This window comes from Protopterus annectens, chromosome 12.part0 (assembly GCF_019279795.1).
Source record: "Protopterus annectens isolate FY-2018-M chromosome 12.part0, PAN1.0, whole genome shotgun sequence".
NCBI lineage: Eukaryota > Metazoa > Chordata > Ceratodontiformes > Protopteridae > Protopterus > Protopterus annectens.
In genome coordinates, this window is record NC_056746.1 from 1,161,192,298 (window position 1) to 1,161,211,535 (window position 19,238).

General features: G+C 41.6%; 1 protein-coding gene across 3 annotated transcripts in view; it reads right to left on the minus strand.

Moving 5' to 3' along the window:
- The window catches only part of CHD6 (chromodomain helicase DNA binding protein 6), a 2,211,516-nt gene that overhangs the window by 1,766,646 nt on the left and 425,632 nt on the right, over positions 1–19,238 (minus strand). For all 3 annotated transcript variants that reach the window (XM_044090190.1, XM_044090189.1, XM_044090188.1), the window contains one exon: positions 1,146–1,263. In XM_044090190.1, coding sequence (XP_043946125.1) covers positions 1,146–1,263 — 118 coding nt within the window. The remainder of the gene's footprint in view (positions 1–1,145; positions 1,264–19,238) is intronic.

Here is a 19,238-nt window from a genome sequence, read left to right on the forward strand (position 1 = left end):
CTTTGGGTAGAGGAAGATGGACTTGGTCCCACATATCTATCACTATGGCAAGTACATAACATTTTTTTGTAAAATATATCACAGTGAAAGTATCTCAGCTTTTGCCTTTCCAAAAGCCTCCAGATTCTATCTGGACTTTTAACGTCTGCAAGTATTTAAATTTTCATAACCATTCTATACTACTAAGTTAACAGTCCGTTGTTACAATCCAAGGACCATAAAACTCCTCTCCGTTAAGGCCTAGAACTCCATTAGTGTATCAATCAGGTCAATACCAATTCTCCAGTCTGTTAAAACCATTCTGAAAGATGTCCTACCCAAAATCTGTCTCTTTTCTTGCTCAACCCCAGGATAAACTATATCCCTAAATATTAACAAGTACATATTCATGCCTTACAGCACCTCACTCTCAATTCTTAACTCACTTCCTTATTTTAATCAATTTCTCATCCCTGACTCTTTCTAAATATGCTACAACCCTCTTTTTTATTTCATACTGAACTTTCTGTTTATATTATACTAACTTCACTTTAATTTCACTATATACTGGCCAAAAGTTCTCTAAATATTAAACCATTGTCATATAAGTCACATCTATTCTTAACCAGTGCTTTCATGTGGTGTTTAATTATTTAAACCAAAGATGTTTTTGTATTATTTTTGAAGATTGTAAAGTTATTGTTCTTAGAAATGTTTTTGTGATACTTTGGAGCTTTTCCTCCAGGCCTCTGCTGAAAATGGGCACCTACCCAGTCAGACCTTCCCAATAATCAAATGTCAATGAATAAATAAAGGTTTTAAACTTATTAATCTTGCTTACCCACTGCTTCAGTCAAATGTACTGGCTGGCACTTTTCAGTTAGGACAAGAACATCTGAAGTAATTAAGTTTGCCCTACACCCTGATTTTAAGTCTTAGTGTCTACATTTGACCAGATTCTCAAAAACTGTAGAATAAAACTCTTTGTAAATCCAAAGAATCAGTAAATGAAAAAAAAAAACAACTTCTAAATGCTCCAGTGTAATTTGTAAAAGGAGAGCCACAACAACATCAGTCTACTCTTTTTTTTTTTTTTTTTTAGATCAAACTGAAGTCATCAGGTGTGCTAAAATGACTTAAAAGCTCATTTTCTTACTTTCGCCTACCTCAGTAAAGATGTTTTTCATTTGCATTTGTTTGGTCCGAAAACGTTTGATTTTCTGGTGAATTCTTGGGTCCTTCTCAAGCTCTTCCATAGTTGCCCATTTACAGTGTAGATAAGAGCTAGAAATAAAAATGAAAAATCTCACTACAGGACAGAAAAATGAAACCTCTTGCCACCAGGCTACGAATAGAACAAAGACAGACAGACCCATCCCTCAACATGCATTTCTTCTTGGAAAACTTGTTTCCAAATCAAAGATTGATCAACTCTGAATTTGTGCTTATAACTGACTTCTAAAAGCATAATGGATCAAATTGTCTTTGGAGACCAAAGCAGCATGGTCCTCATCACCCTTCCACCTTCATTAAAAGGAAAAAAATCTCACATAAGTAAAAAGGGCAAAAGATAGGCATACAAACTGATGAAATATCAAAACATATGACTACGACAGAACAGAATTTGGATTTGAATCACATCTGCCACATTGCGCACCCAACTCTCAAAAAATGCTTAGCTACTGGATAATACACCTGCTCAGAGTTCTAAAATCAAAGTGAGATGGTAAAGAGCAAAGCTCAAACCATGAAGAGAAACATAAAATCAGTTTTTAGGTGCCTGACCTTGAATTATCAAAAAGCATGCACAACACCAAAAATAAATTATGGATGCAGTTTTAGTCTGGGGCAACAGCAATGGAGAATGGTACTTATTGAGAGCTCCACTACCGTAAACCAAAACCCAAACAAAAAGGCAAACTGCACCCAAGATGTATGGGAGAAAATACACTTTAATGAAACAAATGAAATCAAATAACTTAAAATTCAAGTGATTGAGCACTTTCGTCTGCTGGATAACAGACTTCAGAAGAGGCATAAAAATCCAGCCAATCATTAAATACCTTCAAGTTTTACAACCAATCAAAAAATGTCCCCAATTAAAAACATGACATTAATGCCTTACAAAGAACATGAAAAACACTGAACTAAAGTAAACAAGACCTTAAGCAAAAAGATCATGTTACAAAAAACTTTTTTTATTGAGAAAGTTTAAGAAAGTACTTATGATAAATACTTGCAAAAATAAATAAACAATGCTCCCCCCCCCCAAAAAAAAAATTCTAACAATGTAAATCATCTTATCCTAATTTCTGGGCATTGTTTATTAATTAATTTATTTTTTGCAAGTATTTTTCATAAATACTTTCTTATAAAAAAGACTTTTTATTGAGAACACTTTTTTAACATGATTTTTTTGCTCAAGGTCTTATACTTTAATTCAATGTTTTTTATGTTCTTCATTGCGTTCAATGCTGGTGTCACTGTCCTTCTCACCCCACACTTTTCCTAAGAATGAAAGTTATCACACTTGTTCCTTTATGAGGAAAGTACAGTTTTGTACCTACCATAAATGTAGATGTTCGAGTGCTAATACAGCTGCAGTAATCACAGATGGGTTCTCTGCCGTCAGGTGGGTCCTCGGCCGGCCGAATTCCAAAGTCTAGGTCCGGCGTCGGTTGTTGTAGCTTTCTTTCCTGACGTCAGTGAGGCAGGTGTATATAAGACACAGCCAACGCCATTTTCTTCAGTCTTTCTTGCCCCAGATGTCAGGTGCCCCCAGAAGGAAGGCAATATATATATACATGCAATGCAATATAATCAAAAATCAGTAGTTGTAAGCAAATATACCATAGAAGGATAACCCAATCAGGTTGTACGAAGAGGGGTTAGACCCTAGGCCTTTACCAAGAGGGGAAGGAGGGAGGGAGGGAAACCTGTACTGCAGCTGTATTAGCACTCTAACATCTACATTTATGGTAGGTACAAAACTGTACTATGTTCATCGTGCATACAGCTGCAGTAATCACAGATGGGTAGAATCCCAAAGCTACGCACAGGGTGGTAGGCACTAGGTGGAACTGGGATGAGCCAGAATGCCCTGCAACACAGCAGTGGCAAAGCCTGCTCTAGTTTTGGAATATAAAGGCAGGTGGTAGTGTTTTGTGAAGGTATGCACAGAACTCCAAGTGGCTGCCTCCAAAACATCTTTGGTAGGAACTCCTCTGAGGAAGGCTGTAGAGGTAAGCTGTGGCCCTGGTGGAGTGGGATCTGATGCCTGCAGGGACAGTTTTTCCACAATAGGAGTAACAAAACCGTATGCAGTGGCCTATCCATTTTGAAATTGTCTGTTTGGTAACTGGCTTCCCTTGAGCTCCTACAGCATAGGACACAAAAAGTTGTTTTGATTTCCTGAAGGGCTTTGTTCTGTCCAAATAATAACGTAGCTGTCTACAGATGTCTAAGGAGTGTAGCAGCTTTCCCCCTTTGTTTTGAGGTTTGGGGTAAAAGGTAGGTAAGTGTATGGCTTGATTTAAAGCTACCCTGGATACCACTTTAGGCATAAATGATGGATTGGTTTGAAGGGAAACCCTGTCCTGATGGAAGATGAGAAAGGGTTGCACAGCCATGAGGGCTTGTAGTTCCGAAACCCTACGAGCTGAGGTAATGGCCAGAAGGAAAGCTGTTTTCCAGGACAAATATTGCAAATCTGTTGAGGCAGCTGGTTCAAAGGGAGGCAATGTTAATTTTTCTAGAATGTAATTAAGATCCCAGACTGGTATTGGTTGTTTCCTTGGTGGTCTTATATTCTTAGCCCCTCTGAGGAACTGTCTTAAGAGTGGGTGAGAGAATAAGGGTGGATCCGTGTTGAATTCTGCAGAAATGGCTGAGGCATGGATTTTTATGGAGGAAAATGAAAGTCCACTGTTCAACAGCTCAGCTAGATACTGTAATACCTGAGGAAAAATCAGTTTTCTAGGGTCCTGGCCTTTTTTCTCATTCCAAGAGCAAAACCGTTTCCATTTTGCAGAGTAAGTCTTTCTAGCAGATGGTCTTCTGGCCTCCAAAATGATATCCTGCACCTCTTTGGAGAGTAGGGTCTGTTGTGGTGTTAAGGAATTTTCCATGCAGCGAGACTGAGTGTTTTCAGCTGACTGTGAAGAGTTTTGCAGCTGTGCTGAGTCAGCAGAAGAGGCATCAGAGGTAGGGACCAGGGAGGAGTACGTGTTAGGCTCCTCAGGTGTGGGTACCAGTGTTGCCTTGGCCAGTCTGGAGCAATCAGTATCATCTTCGGTCTGTCTGCTCTTGCTTTCAATAGCACCTTGGGCAGAAGAGGCAGAGGTGGGAAAGCGTAAACTGTCCATGCTGTCCAACTGAATGAAAGGGCGTCCACTCTCCAGGCCTTTGGATGAAAGGTCCTCGAACAAAACTTTTCCAATTGATGATTCCTGTGGGAGGCAAAGAGATCTATGTATGGCCCCCCCCACGCTTGGATTATCTTTGTAAACACTTGAGGATGCAACTTCCATTCGTGGGGATCTGTCATATTTCTGCTTAGATTGTCTGCCAGCGTGTTTTCCAAACCTGGCAAGTACTGTGCTTGAAGTTCGATTTGCCATTCCAGAGCCAAGCTCCAAAGTGTCATGGCTAGTCTGCACAGGGGGTATGAATATGTTCCTCCTTGTTTATGTACCACATTACTGTGGTGTTGTCTGTTCTTATCAATAATTGTCCTGGATGCAGGAGGTCTTTGAAAGCTGTAATTGCATTTATCACTGCTAGCATTTCTTTTTGATTGATGTGAAGGTACTTTTCCTTTTGTGACCATTTGCCCTGAATGCACCTGTCTGTCATGGGCGCCCCCCAGGCGTAATCTGAGGCGTCTGTTGTGATGACTTGATTTGCTTGAGGCTTGCAGAATGGTAGACCTGTGTTTGTTTGACATGACTGGGCCCACCATAGAAATTCCTGTTGCAAACATGGAATTATTGGTATTATTGTTTCCAAACTGTGGCTATGTTGAGACCATAGGTTTTTTAGGTACCACTGAAGTTTCCTCATATGCAACTTTGCACATGGGATTAAAAGAATGCAAGATGCCATGAAGCCCAGAGCCTGCAGGATTTTCCTTGCAGTAAGCCTGGTACATTTTGCTAGTATTTTGAAGTACTGAGTTAGTTGCCCCTGTTTTTCTGGCGTAAGATAGGCCATCTGGGTGTTTGTGTCCAAGTTGGCACCCAGGAAATTTATTTTCTGAGATGGTGTTAGCCTGGATTTCTCTTTGTTGATTGTGTATCCCAGAGACTGCAGTAACCGTGTTACATAAGCCAGATGTTCCAGAAGTATGTGCTTGCTGTCCGCTTGGATCAGGCAGTCGTCCAAATAAGGGTAAATTTGTATCCCTTGAAGTCTGCAGTAGGCAATTACTGATGCCAGGCATTTTGTGAATACTCTGGGCGCAGTAGATAAGCCAAAGGGCAATGCAGAGAATTGATAGTGGCTTGAACCTGCAAGAAATCTGAGGTATCTTCTGCAACTTTGTCTGATTGGGACATGCAGGTATGCCTCCTTGAGGTCCAATGTTACCAGCCAAAACTCCTTGCCCAGCATGGGAAGAAGCTGCTGTAATGTGAGCATCTTGAATTTTGGTACGAGTAAGAATGTGCTTAGGATGGATAAGTCCAAAATGGGTCTCCAGTCGGTTCCTTTCCTTGGTACCAGAAATAGTCTGGAATAAAAACCTTGACCTTGTTCGTGAGTAGGTACCTCTTGAATAGCTTTCATGTCTATGAGCTTTGAAATCTGTAGTTGTGCCTCTGCCCTTAGATTGTGTGGCAGGTTTGGCATGCCTCTCATTTTTGGGAGAGTGTGAAAATGAAATCTGAAGCCTCTGTTTATAACATCCGATATCCATTTGTCTGTTGTGACAATATGCCAATTTCTTGTAAATAATGCCAGCTTTCCTCCCAAGGGTGCTGCCAGCTGAGACTTGCTTGGCATGGAAAGGAGGAAGTCATTGGGTTTGTTTCCTGTATTGTTGTGCACTGTCTTCGCCACCTCTTGGTGCTGGAGTTTGCCATTGCCTGCCTCTACATGATCCTTGTGATTGCCCTCTGCCCCTTGTGCGCCTGTATCTACCCCTTTGGGGCTTGTCCGTGGCTGGAAAGGACCAGTTTTTAGAAGGCCAATTTCTGCTAAAACGTGGTGGTTGAACCTGTAGAAAAGCTTTGACAGTTTGCATAGATTTGGCTTTTTCTTCCATTTTCCGTAATATCTCCTCAGCATTGGTACCAAATAGCACATCCTTTTGTAAAGGAGCATCTAGAAGTTTAGCTTTCACATGATCAGGCAAGATTTGTTCCCAAGCCAGGCATGTCTACGAAGGACTGATCCTGTAACAGCAGCTCTACTTGAGGCCTCTAGGGCATCATAACCACATTGTAAGGTGTGTTTACCCACTTGTTCTGCACTATGCATCATATCCTGCAACTCCTTCAAATCTGGTTGTTCAGGTTGAGACATTTTATTTCTTAATTGTGATAACAGAAACTGCTGATATTTAAGCATATGAAACTGACAATTTTAAGCCCTCATGGCTAGGGTGGCCGAGGTATAAACTTTTTTTCCCCACCTTTCTAAGGATCTTGACTCTCTTTCGGAAGGTAGTGGATTCTTAGTAGTAGAGGCCTTCATTCCCTTGGGGCCTTGAGAAATGGTTTCAGGGTCAGCATTATGGCTTTTGTGAAGAAATTGGTGAGAGTTAGGAACTCTGTAGTACCTATCAGGCTTGACTGGGGCAGAAGGCAGGGAATCCGGATTAAGGCAAGCCTCCGAATAAACATCATCAAGTATGTCCAAGACAGGGAGGTATCGCCAGAGGTCTGTGTTGAGGTAAAAGAAATTCCCTAAGTCTTTTCTTGGAATCAGAAAAGTCTTGGCCTTCCCAATGGAAGTGTTCCCTCAAGGTGTGCAAGGTTTCCCCAAAAGAAAAATCCTCAGGAGGAGATACAGAAGGAACGGACTGCTCTGCATCAGAATCTTCAAAAGGGGAGTAAGAGTGTTCCTCTACATCAGAATGTTCTGAAAAAATGGAGCCCTGATCAGAAGAGGGAGAATCTTCCTCCACTCTGGGTCTCTTGTCTGGAGGGGGTTGGGAACCCCTGATAAGAGTAATTAAATCCTCAGCCATTTTAAGCATCTGCTTTTTAGGCATGGGGCCTGGAGATGGGCCCTGTGCAACAGGCCTCTTGGGATGCCTGGCTGATTTGGACTTAGTAAAGGCCTTAATGGAAAAGGAGGATGAGGGTCTAAAGACACCATGGGTGGAAGTGGACCTGTCCACATTAGGAGGCTCAACGCTCACAGTGGCTTCGGTGGTTGTAGTCTGGGTATGGGCCAAAGTACCTGCGGTCTCGGTTACAGAAGACACCGCCAAAGAAGTGTTGTCGGTAGTCAGGGACTGCATAGGCGTCTCGCTGAGAACCGGACCACGTGTAGCCGGTTTTGGCGTGGTGTCGGTGGGGACCGCGGCCCTCGCGTGTCGGTCCTTGTCCTTGCGTTTTTTGGACAAAACGGTAGTCGGAGTCTCCGACGACATTTTATAATCAAAGGCTGTACCAAAAAAGTGTTGGGCGAACTCCGCCCGACGCTTAATAGTGCGTTTATTGAAAGTAGCGCAAAAGCAACAGCCTGAGACGTCGTGGTCTGGGCCTAAATAAGGTATGCAGAGGGAATGGAAATCCTTATGCGGTATTTGCTTCCCACAAGAAATACAATTGTTAACTTTTTCTGACATCGGTCTGAGACAAGAAAAGTTTCCCCAACGGGGTACTTAGCTTTAATGAAGACTTCGGTTTCCAATTTTTCGTAAATTCAGGAGCTGGCCAACTGGCACTTGCGAACTGCTTCTGCTTCTGGCACCGCGCGGCAAAAAAGACTGAAGAAAATGGCGTCGGCTGTGTCTTATATACACCTGCCTCACTGACGTCAGGAAAGAAAGCGACAACAACCGACGCCGGACCTAGACTTTGGAATTCGGCCGACCGAAGACCCGCCTGATGGCAGAGAACCCATCTGTGATTACTGCAGCTGTATGCACGATGAACACCATACAGCTGTCACTTCAAGAAGCTAGTAAGGCGAATGGTAGCTACCTGCAGTTTTGGGTACAGTGCTTAATTCAGTAGCTAGAAAACAAAAACTGTACTGCGCTGGCCAAAAAACTACTATTTGCCAGCATATCTCTCAACCTCATGCTGAAAGAATTCCAGACAAAGCTAAAACTAATGTTGGGGGAGGGGGGGCAACTAAAGCCTAATATCAGGGACTGATTTTAAATATTTCCTTTCCAAACTTAAGATACTAGAATAACCAGTTTTGAATTATCATGCATTTTCTGATACAAAGTCTGAAACTCATATACATCAGTCATTCTTTAATGACTACAATTCCCAGTGATTTGGTAGAAAACCACACATTTTGTGACGGACAGCCCAAAAGTAAGAGGCAAAAATCTAGGCCTTCAGAGAAGTTCTAGACAGTTGAAAGGTATGTTTACTCGTCTGTTTATGTAACGTAGCAGTAGAACTAGTGCCTGTTCTTCACATAACCACATATTAACAGCTTGTTTTTTTTTCCAGAGAGTTTTTTTTTTGGGCAAAACCTCTAGAATATTTTACAGAATTCAGCAAGACAGTCTCTCAAAATGTAAAAATGCCAGTGGTGATCAACACTGAAAATGAAAAAAATTAATCCTGCCAAGCCTAAGTCATGTATGTTTAAGACAAGAAGTCTTTTCCAAAACAACACAGCATTTAAATATGAAAAATAAAATGGGATCTTTATGAGCTGTGGCAAGAGCTGAAAATAAAATGTTATTCTCATTGTACATAGCACTGTTTGAAATTGTGCTTAGTACTGCTCCGATAGTTCTAAGGAGGACTTAATAAAGAGAAGGCTGATAAGAATGGTTAAAGGTATGAACGGGTGTTTGAACTTGTTTATGGGGTTTTCAACTGTGCTGCAAGTGGCCCAAATACAGTTAAAACAGACTGTGGACTGGAGAGTGGCCAGTGGATGAGATCCCAGAGCAGGAATATGTGAAAGTGATCCTAAAGTAAGATGAAGCAGCATGCACTGTTGGTACCTTATGATTTAGGATGCTTACGCAGCAGCATCTAAACAGTCAGGGCAAGTAATTAGAAAACTTGGTAAGGTGCACCTCTGAGGCAGAGATATATGGCTGAATAAATACAGAGTGTGCGTAACCATCAATACACAATGAGGACAAGGTTTGGTTAGCAGATAAAATTTCTGTACTAGCTCTTATCTGTAAATAATGGCTCTTTAGAGATGGAATGCTAACACCGTACCAGTTTTATATGTCATGTGCTACGAGTCCCAAAACATGAAGACTGGATAGTTGAAAGATCAGACTTGTATATACAAAGTCCGAGATGCTTTTTCTTGAAATATTCCTTTTTCTTAGAGGTATGGCAATCTCAGAGTTGGTATATTTAAGATGGGGGGTGCCCCCTCCAAGAAGTTTTAAGGGGAAGAGTGATTTTTGAGATTTGCTCTTCTCTGGGTTTTCGGTCTTTTTTTGGGGGGGGGGGGTTTCAGTGCTCAGCATTTCAAGTGCCGACATTTCAATAAGCAGCCTATATTCACTGTTACAGTCCTTTGCTTTTATCCTGCAAATGGGGAGTCTATGGGCCAAATGGCTTCCAAAGATTTATCTTCCTCAGTGGCTTTTGTCTTATGCACTCCGATACAAGGGGGAGTGCTGGGTGATGCCATTTTCAGATCTTTCTTGCACTGGCTGTGCTAGGAGCCTGCCAAAACATCACAGCATAAGTGGACCAAGTAAGCTGCACCCTACCCCAGACATGCAGGTCCACCCGGGAGGCCCCCAATTTCCCCCTCTGTTCTAATGAGCAAGATCAAAGAGGATGGAGGTCTGGTACAGAGATCAAGGTGAAGGTGGCAGACAGAAAAATAAGGCAGATGAGAATACCCTTGATAAACAAGAGAGAGAAAGAGGAGAGAGAAAGAGGAGGGGGGGGTGGAGTGTGAGAATATAGACTGCAATGGTGAATTTACTCAGACGTCTACAACTGAGACAAGTACCTAACATAACTGTACTGGATTCATCACGCTACTCACTGCTGTAGTACCACAGCACTAGCCCAGTGTGCATTTGTTTCAGATGCCAGCCATATGAACAGCAGACCTTGCAGGATGGTGAAACCAAACCCCACCCCTGCCCTGAATGCAATTCAAATACCATTAACTTTCACATTCCCCCACAAGCTCAATGGACTCCCTCCACTACTGATGTCAAGGCACTGGTGGTATAAAAAGGATTCTGGTTAGTTAGTTCACCTTCAGCTCTTTCTTAACCTAGCAGGTTCTGAAATCACTCCCAAGGACCATAGCATGACTCACCCAAGGATGACATCTCAGATGGAAGAGAAAAAACAGAAGGACCCCTCACCAGCCTGCACCTGAAAGCTACTGCATACTCCTGTAAGTGGAATATCTAACTCTGAGGGAGATGGAGCAAAAGGGGAGAGAAAGGAAGTGCATTATGGGTACCAATCCCAACCCAAAGTAGTTAAGAGCTGCACTGGTGCTATGTGAACAGCAAAAGCCATGCCAGGTGACAGCCAGTAGACTGCTATCGAGGAGAGACTAACAACTGAGAATTTATACATTTGGTCAAGGATTTCTGACAAGGGAGAGAGTACGGTTGCTGGTCTAAATTTGGATAGTTCCACAGTTATAGAAAGGGAGTTGGGAGGGTGGCCTAATAGTAAAGGTGTTTGCCTTACAAACACAAGGTGCAGGGTTTGAGTCTCACAAGGGATAATTGGCTAGGCTTACAATGGCTCACAAGGGCAGTTAACCTAGTACTAACCTATGAACCTATGGATAATATATGTTTTTTTTCCTCCATAGTATGGGCACACATGATTCTATCATCAACCATTTGAACAGTATCAATACAAGTATGCTATGGCATCTGCAGTGGACTTCCCAAGTATTCATCAGGAAGATGGTTGGTTGCTAATGTTGTAGGTTTCAGTAGCAATAGTCTTTTTTGTATTATTTAAGTTGGGACTGGTTGAACAGAAAATATGGATATACTATCTGAATATTCGGAAGAGTATCTAATGAGTTGTTTGTTAGATTGTTTAGTGCTGTAGATGTTACCTGCATGTTGAGTGATATTTTACTTTAACTAGTAGGATATTTGACTGTGTAGTTTTTTCAGGTTTCAGATGCTTGATTACATTTACATGATATCCTTTTGTGTTAGGAAATGTATTATTTTGGTGACAGGTGTAGAACTTTTTTGTCAATTTGAGTTTCATGGAGAAATTTCTCAGCTTTTTATATCTGGTAGGAAGTTTCAATTTTGACTTTTTTGTACTATTGCTTCCATGCTTTAAATCCTTGCATTACCTGTTTGGTGTTTTCTCAGCATGGCCTGACTACTGTGAATTGACAGAAAATAATTTGTTTGACTACTTGTTCTAGAGGTAAGGTTTTATTAGGGAAGACCAGTTGACTTGCCTGAGTGGAGAGGTAAAGAATGTTAAACTGAATCTTTTGAGGTTTCAAACTAGGCTGTAGACACTTTCTTTTTTTTTTTTTTTAGCTTTTGGTGTATTTTCAGGTGGACATATGGTGGATTATGATCACTTAGGTGGTCTGAAAGTTAGTCTGTAGCTGAGATTTTGTCAGTGGCATTGCTTAATATCCAATTAAGGTCTGTACACTTATTACGGTTTTACTGAATACGGTGATGAAATTAATCAGTTGAGTAAAGTTAAATAGACTGATGGTGTTACCGTCTTTATTTTAAGTAGTTCGATTATTGTTAAAATCACAGAGTATGATAGTTTCTTGTTGTATGAAATTATTTGTGAGCCACTATAATATATCTTCAGTTTCAAAGGAATTGGTATTTGGTAGGATGTAGACTGCAATTACAGCCAGTGACTGTTTTGTGTTAAGCATTAATAAGGTAAACAGAATTTGTTTTGTCAAATTTAAATACTGTATGAAGGGAAATACAGAGCTCTAGGGTGTTAGCATAAACAATGGCTACTCTACCACTTCTTTTGTTTGCTCTATCAGACCTGATAGTATTGTAACCATATGGAAGAAATTTTTCATCTTTAACGGAAGGTTTTGTCTAGGTTTTAGTAAGGGATAAAATATCTGGTTTATGTGTGGAGACCTATGCTTGTAGATCTGGTACTTCACTGGAGTAGCTACAAATATTTAGGTTAAAAAAAATGAGACCTGGGGGCATAGTGGTGGCTGAGATGACTGGTTTTGAATTATTTGGTGACAGAGGAGTTTGATGATCAAGTGCCCCTGCGTTTGGGTGTATATCTTCACAAATAATTAGGAGTGAAGTAGTGCTACGGGTCTGAGGTTAACATGGTTGTTTGAATTTAATTATTTATTCTTTTATGATACAAGTATTAAGAAAGAATAGGCAAGGCATTAGCTTGGTTTCTTTGTATTTATTGTTGTGTGTTGCAATTGTTTTGAAATAAGTCATTTTACAGTTATAAAGTGATATTGATATAGAACTGTAGAGTGGAGCATGCTTCAGGTTAGTAGCAAGGATTGAGTTTGTAAAGATGTTATGTGGTGGAAATAAGTGACAAGATTTTAAAGTAGGGCTGTTCGTGAAATCAGAATAAGACGGAAGAGTACAGTGCTGGAGTAGGAGAAAGACACTTGGGGATATATTTTAGTGTTAGAATCAGGAAACATTATTATAGTATAAAAAAGAATGAACTAAAGAATGCTTTTTATAAGCACACACTGAAATGTCAGAATTATAATAAGTTTTTTATTTTCAGTTTTAGAACAGGGAGTCAGTGATTTGAGGGAATGGAGCTATTAAGATGGATTTAGAGCAAAAAAGAAACCTTATGGCAAATTAAATTAAATTCACATAAAGAACCTGGACTGAATGACATTGTCAACATCAAATGTTTACTTAAAAAGAAATAAAAAAATCGCAGAATGTATTTATGCAAATAGTTTGAACAAATAATACGTATAGTGTTTTCAAATGTGTAGTATTTTTTAAATATAAATTGATTGTGGATTTTTACTGATCGAGAGCTGTATTTAAACTCTGTGTGTATTCTGATGAAGTCTTGGCTGAAAGCGTGAAATAAAGAGAGTTCTGTACACTAAAGTTATTCCGTTGTATTCAGCCTAGTTCCATTTTTTTTGCTCTTTGGTTGGTGTTTCTACTGGAATCATGAATTGTTTGAGAATATTTCAGTGGGTGTTGATACTAGTCAAGTTTGTTGCCAACTGGATAATGGAAGGTGATGGATGTTAGTAGAAGTGATCATGAGAGTATAAATGTTATGCTATGGGGTGGATGGGAGGAAAATAGGAGATCTGGAGGCTTTTTTATTGTTAGCTAGCCATCCTCAAGACAGTGCTTTAATTGTAATCAGCTATAGATACTCCCTAAACAAAAAATAGCTGGTTTGCAACAGGGCCTAACATTTCCTTTATGCCAATCGTTGTGAGTGAGCTGTCAACAATGGGATGGCAATTTGGAAGATTTGCAGTTATGAATGTTCTTAATGACGCAAGTAGTTACTTCAAATTTTCTTTTAATCATCACCAGAGTTCAGTTAACTTTCAGATGTTTGAGTATACAAGCATCATAGTTTTTTTATTTACCAAAGTATATAAAAAAAGATGTTCAGAATAATGCTTTTTGCGTTTTGTCAGTAAGCATTCTTTTACCCTCAAAAATAGAGTCAAGGGCCAGTTTTTGAGAACAAGCAGGCTTAAAGTAAAAGATACTAATTTTATATTGAAAAGTGCCGTTTTGGCTAAAAGGTTTTTGTATAGGGGGCAGCCGTGTGATTTAACTGATGATATGAGAAAAGAAGTTATGGCCGGTGCATTTGATTGCAACCAACATAATTGATTAGCTATCACAGAGAAGAGTAAATTTACAAATTACAAAGATTTTGGTCTGGCAATGACTATCAAATTTTCCCTAGATGAAATTATCATTAAAATATTATCAAAGACAACTGGAAATTTTTAAGTGGTTTCCTTGGATATTATAGTTAACGTGGGCCAAAACTCATTTATTGCTTGTTAGCAAATAAAGGAACCTTAAAAACATCTTCCAAACAAGATTAAATACTCTGAATACAATTTTTTTTCTAAGAGTGAGGTGTATAGCTAGAATTATAATTTTCATAAGTTTTTTAATGACAAAAAGACTGAAATCAAATTGAGGGATGTGACTATCAATTTTCCAGGTTCCTTTAGCTACAAATCTACGTTTGCTGTTTACGCAGCGAAATGCACTTCAACTGAAGTGTTTTACATCAGAAGAACTTAGAATTGTATAGTAGAATTTATGAACGTGTGCAAGCTGCTGAAACAGAACATTTAGTAATGGTTTATCAAAAAAAGTAGTTATGTACTCACCATAACATTCCATGTTCATTGTCCTTCATCTCACCTTCCTTCTTGCTGGTAGAGTTCGGAGCCGATCCTCAGCTACAACTCGGCCGTATACTAAACTCGAGAGCTTCAACTGGCTCAAGACTAGCCCCTAACCCAGCTTGCCTAGCATGAATTACCCAGATCTCATTTGTGATAACCCCAGAACTAGACTATAATACTGAAAAGCAATAAACTACATGTATCGGAACACCTGTGCATAAGGGTGTAAGACATTTCCCAAGGTAATAGAAAGATGAACAGGTTTTTGTCAAAGAAAATAAGGTAAATGGGAAACTCAGCCAGTGCAGCCAATGAAGGAACTCCTCTCAATTCTCCAGATAGGGGGAAGGAGGGTGGGATGTAAGAAAGAAGGCGAGATGAAGGACAGCAAACATGGAAGGTTATGGGGAGTACATAATTTCTTCATGTTATGTTGTCCCCATCTCCCCTTCGTTCTTGCTGGTTGCGACCGCGTCCCTAGCACCTGATTCTTGGATGGCTCACTGGAATAAACTCTTCTGGACCATGGAACCAAAGGATGCCCTGTTCCGGGAGGCCACATCTACTTTGTAATGAGTGATAAACGTAGGAGGGTTGGTCCATGTCGCTGCAGCATAGATAGAATCTAGAGGTAGCCTGGCTTGAAAGGCTGTAGAGGTAGCCACAACCCTAGTTGAGTGTCCTCTAACTTTTCCTGGGAGCTTTTTGTTCTGTAGATTATATACAAACAAAATGGTGTCTGAAAGCCAATTAGATAAGGTCAAATTAGAAAATGGATATCCTTTTCTATTCTCTGCAAAGGATATAAACAATCGGTCAGACTTTCTGATGTTTTTATTTAGTCCTGTGCAGATAAAAGTGCAACTGTCTATAGACATCCAATTGATGAAGTTTATACTCTGCCTTGTTGCCATGATTGGGGAAAGATACAGGGAGTTCAATGGATTGATTTAAATTGTATTCTGAACACACCTTCGGAAGGAAGGATTGGTTCTAAGAGAAACTCTGTCCTTGTGGAAAATTATGTAAGGGGACGGACTGATAAGGCCTGTACTTCAGAAACTCTCCTAGCTGAGGTAATGGCAGTCAAGAAAAGGGTTTTCCAAAAGGGTATAGAAATTTTAGAGGATATGTAGCAGCTGGCTTAAAAGGAGGAAAAATCAAGGCTGCTAAAACTAAACTTAGGTCCTGGGGGGGGTTCTCTTACCGGAGGTCTTAAGTGGATAGTCACTCTTAAAAAAAGCTTTGCATAGTCTATGGGACATGATGTTAGAACCCATTTCTCCCACATGGAAGTCAGAAATGGCAGCTAGCTGAACTCTGATAGTAGCTGCAGCTGCTCCTTGATCAAAGATTTCGACAAGGAAATCAAGAATCTTTGAAATGGGAGCAGTAAAGGGATCAATCCCATTCTTACTCGCCCAATAAGAGAAAATCTTCCATTTACTAGGAAAGAGTTTTCTCATAGTGGACTTGTGGGAGGAAATCAAAATGTGTCGGGGAGACATTAGGGAACCTGGCTTTGACTGGAAGTGGAGAAACCAAGCAGTCAGCTTTAGAGTTTGGATGGAAGGGTGGAGTGCCCCCGAATGATGCATCAGGAGATCCTGAAATGAGTCCAAGATCCAAGGCTCCCCCTGCAGTGGAGGCCAAAGAAAAGGGAACCATATCTGACAAGGCCAGTATGGGACAATGAGGATTATCTTGCAACCCAGTGACTTTGCTTTCTGGAGAACCTTGGGGATAAGAGGGAAGAGTGGAAAAACGTAAAGCAGTCCCCGGGGCCAATCGTGAACAAGTGCATCCCTGGGTGACTGTCCCAGAGGTGGGACTAGGACAAAGTAGCTGCTGCATTTGTTGCTAACGGGAAGTGGCAAATAGATTTGCAGCATGGCTGGCCCCATTTGCAAAAAATCAAATCCGCAATTTCCTGCTTCAGGGACCAATCGTGAGGCATAAGAATCGCCCTGCTGACCTTGTCCGCTATCACGTTGGATCTCCCCGGGATGTGCGTTACAATCAGAAAAAGTTGGGAAGGCATCGCCCACTGCCATACCGGTAGAGCCTCTCGACATAAGGGGTAAGATCTGGTTCCACCTTATTTGTTGATGTACCAAACTACAGACATATTGTCTGTCTGGATTGCTATTGCCCCCGTAGGAAGAGAGTCTCGAAATGCTTCCAACACCAGAAGCACTGCTCTCATTGCTAGGACATTGATGTGCAAGTGGTACTCATGTTGCTGCCAAGTCCCTTGAACCATCTGTCCCACATAATGTCCCCCCTCCTATCTGGGAAGTGTCCGTGGTCACTGTGGCTACAGGTTGGGGGGGGTTAGAAACACCCTGCCTATTGTTACCATAGGGGAGTAAAGCCATCATGCCATATCCTTTTTGCAGGATTCCGTGATCAAAATCTGATGTGATATAGGTAAATCATGGAATGACCACTGTGCAAAGAGGAGCCACTGCAGAATTCTCATGTGGAAGCGAGCCATGGGGACCAGAGTGATTACTGCTGCAACACGACCCAGGACTTTGAGGAAAAATCTTGCCTGAATCCTCTTTTTTGTCATCAGTATTGCAACTTGGCGATGAATCGTTAATGCCCTTTCCTGAGGCAGGTTTGCTATCATAGCCCTTTTTTCTAAATCTGCCCCTATAAAGGTAATATACTGACAAGGCAACAAGGCAGATGTTTCATAGTTTATGGTGATCCCTAATTGAAAACAACTTCGAATTGTGGATTCCTTGCCTTGATTAGCTGATGCTCGGTGGTGGCAGTAAGGAGCTAGTCATCTAGATATGGAAACACCCAGAATCCTAGACGCCTCAGGTGAGCCGTAACTACTGCCATGCATTTGGTGAACATCCTGGGGCTGTGGCGAGACCAAAGGGCAGAACTCTGAACTGGTAGTGACTGGCTTTCAGCTGGAAGCATAGATATCTCCCTGAACGTCTGTCCATTTTTATGTGGTAGTACGCATCCTGGAGATCGATAGAGCACATCCAATTGTCCTGCTCCAGAAAGGGAAGAATGGACTGCAGTGTTACCATCCAAAACTTTGTTTTCTTGACTGACTTGTTTAGCCTGCTGAGATCTAAGATGGGTCTCCAGTCCCCAGTTTTCTTTGGAATGAAAAAGAACCTTGAGTAAAGTTCTGGATCCGATTTGGTCTGCGGGGACTTCCTGGATGACTCTTTTTTCGGCAACCTTTGAACCTCTAGGTTTGCTTGATCCCAAAGATTGAGTGGAACATCTGGGCTAGAGTGTTTTTTTTTTTGACAGGGGTAGTTGGAAGAAGGGGATTTTGTAACCTCCGGATATTATCGATAGTACCCATTTATTTTCTGTGATTGTCTGTCAGGCTTTTGGGTACAAGGATAATCTCCCCCCCGACTGCCTCCGGAGTCGGACAATCGGGCATCCCTTCATGAGCGCTGGAAAGGCCTACCAGAGAAGGTAGCTTTGTCGCCCTTATTCTGCGGACACCCCCCCCCCACAAAGAGACCAGTGTCTTCCATTATTTCTCCCTCTGCCCTGGGGGAAAATCTCCACGTGTGTCAGGCAAAGCTCCCTGGGATTTCGGGAACCACACTTTTCCACTTTTCTGGCCCTTAGGATAAACCCTAGATGGAGCAGGAAAACGTACTCCCATGGCAGAGAGAGTTTTGCCATCCTGTTCACACCTGGTAAGAGTCTCTTTTACCTGAGGCCCGAACAAGGACGAGCCGTCAAAGGGGGTGTGGGCAAAGGAAGACTTGAAGGACTCTGCAAAATGACAAAGGTGCATCTAGGAGTGTCTGGGTAAGGCAACCCCTGTGCCTGCCACCCTGCTTGCCCCATTGGCTGTGTTAGAAATTAGCAGCATGGAGGAGTTAACTACCAAGCTGAGCAGCCACCTTTGTCAGTGGCTCCTGCAGCTGTAGGATATCTCCTAACTCTTTGAGGAGATCCCTCTGAAGCCTTGTAAAGTGGGACAAATAGTTCAGCGACCTGAGTGCAAAGGTCGCTGAAGAAAACATATGCTTCCCGTATCTGTCCATCATACGAGACTCTTTGTTCGGCGGATGGACAGATGAAGTCTCTGCAAATTCCTTCTTGGTGGCTGCTGCCACCACCATAGCATCAACAGGAACACTTTTGGATAAGAAGGCTCTGCCTTCAGGGGCTGTTATGAATTTATTGGGCCTCTGCGAAACTAGTTCCATCATGTCTGGAGAGCTCCATGCCTTTCGACTCACTACGTGCAATAGTGGGTCGAAAGGCGGAGATACCCAAGAGGTGGTGGATCGGGAACAGAATGCATCCAGGTACACTGACTCATCTTCAGAAGGGGCAAGGGACTTCCAGTCACCCCTCTATCTAAGAATTTCTAAGATGTCTGCAAAGGAGACATCTTCAGAGGGGGACTGTGGGGACCCTTCTAAGTTATCCAAGTCTGTGTCTTACGTTCAGGGACTCAGGGGAGTCCATATGCTTCCTCTTGCAAGTCCTCTTCCAAGGGACCTCCTCTAAGGAGTGCTCCTGGGAGGTTTCAGAAAAGGCGGGATCACCCAATGGGGCGTCCTGGAGCATGGGTTCCCTACGCTTTGAGCCTCTAACTTAAATGGCAACTCTTAACAGGCAAAAGCTTAATAGAGTTTGAAGAAAGGCAGGAAGATGAAGAACCCTTTAAATTAAACAGGTTTAGAAGAGGGGAAAGAGGCCTAGAGAAAAACGATTAGTCTACAATAATAACA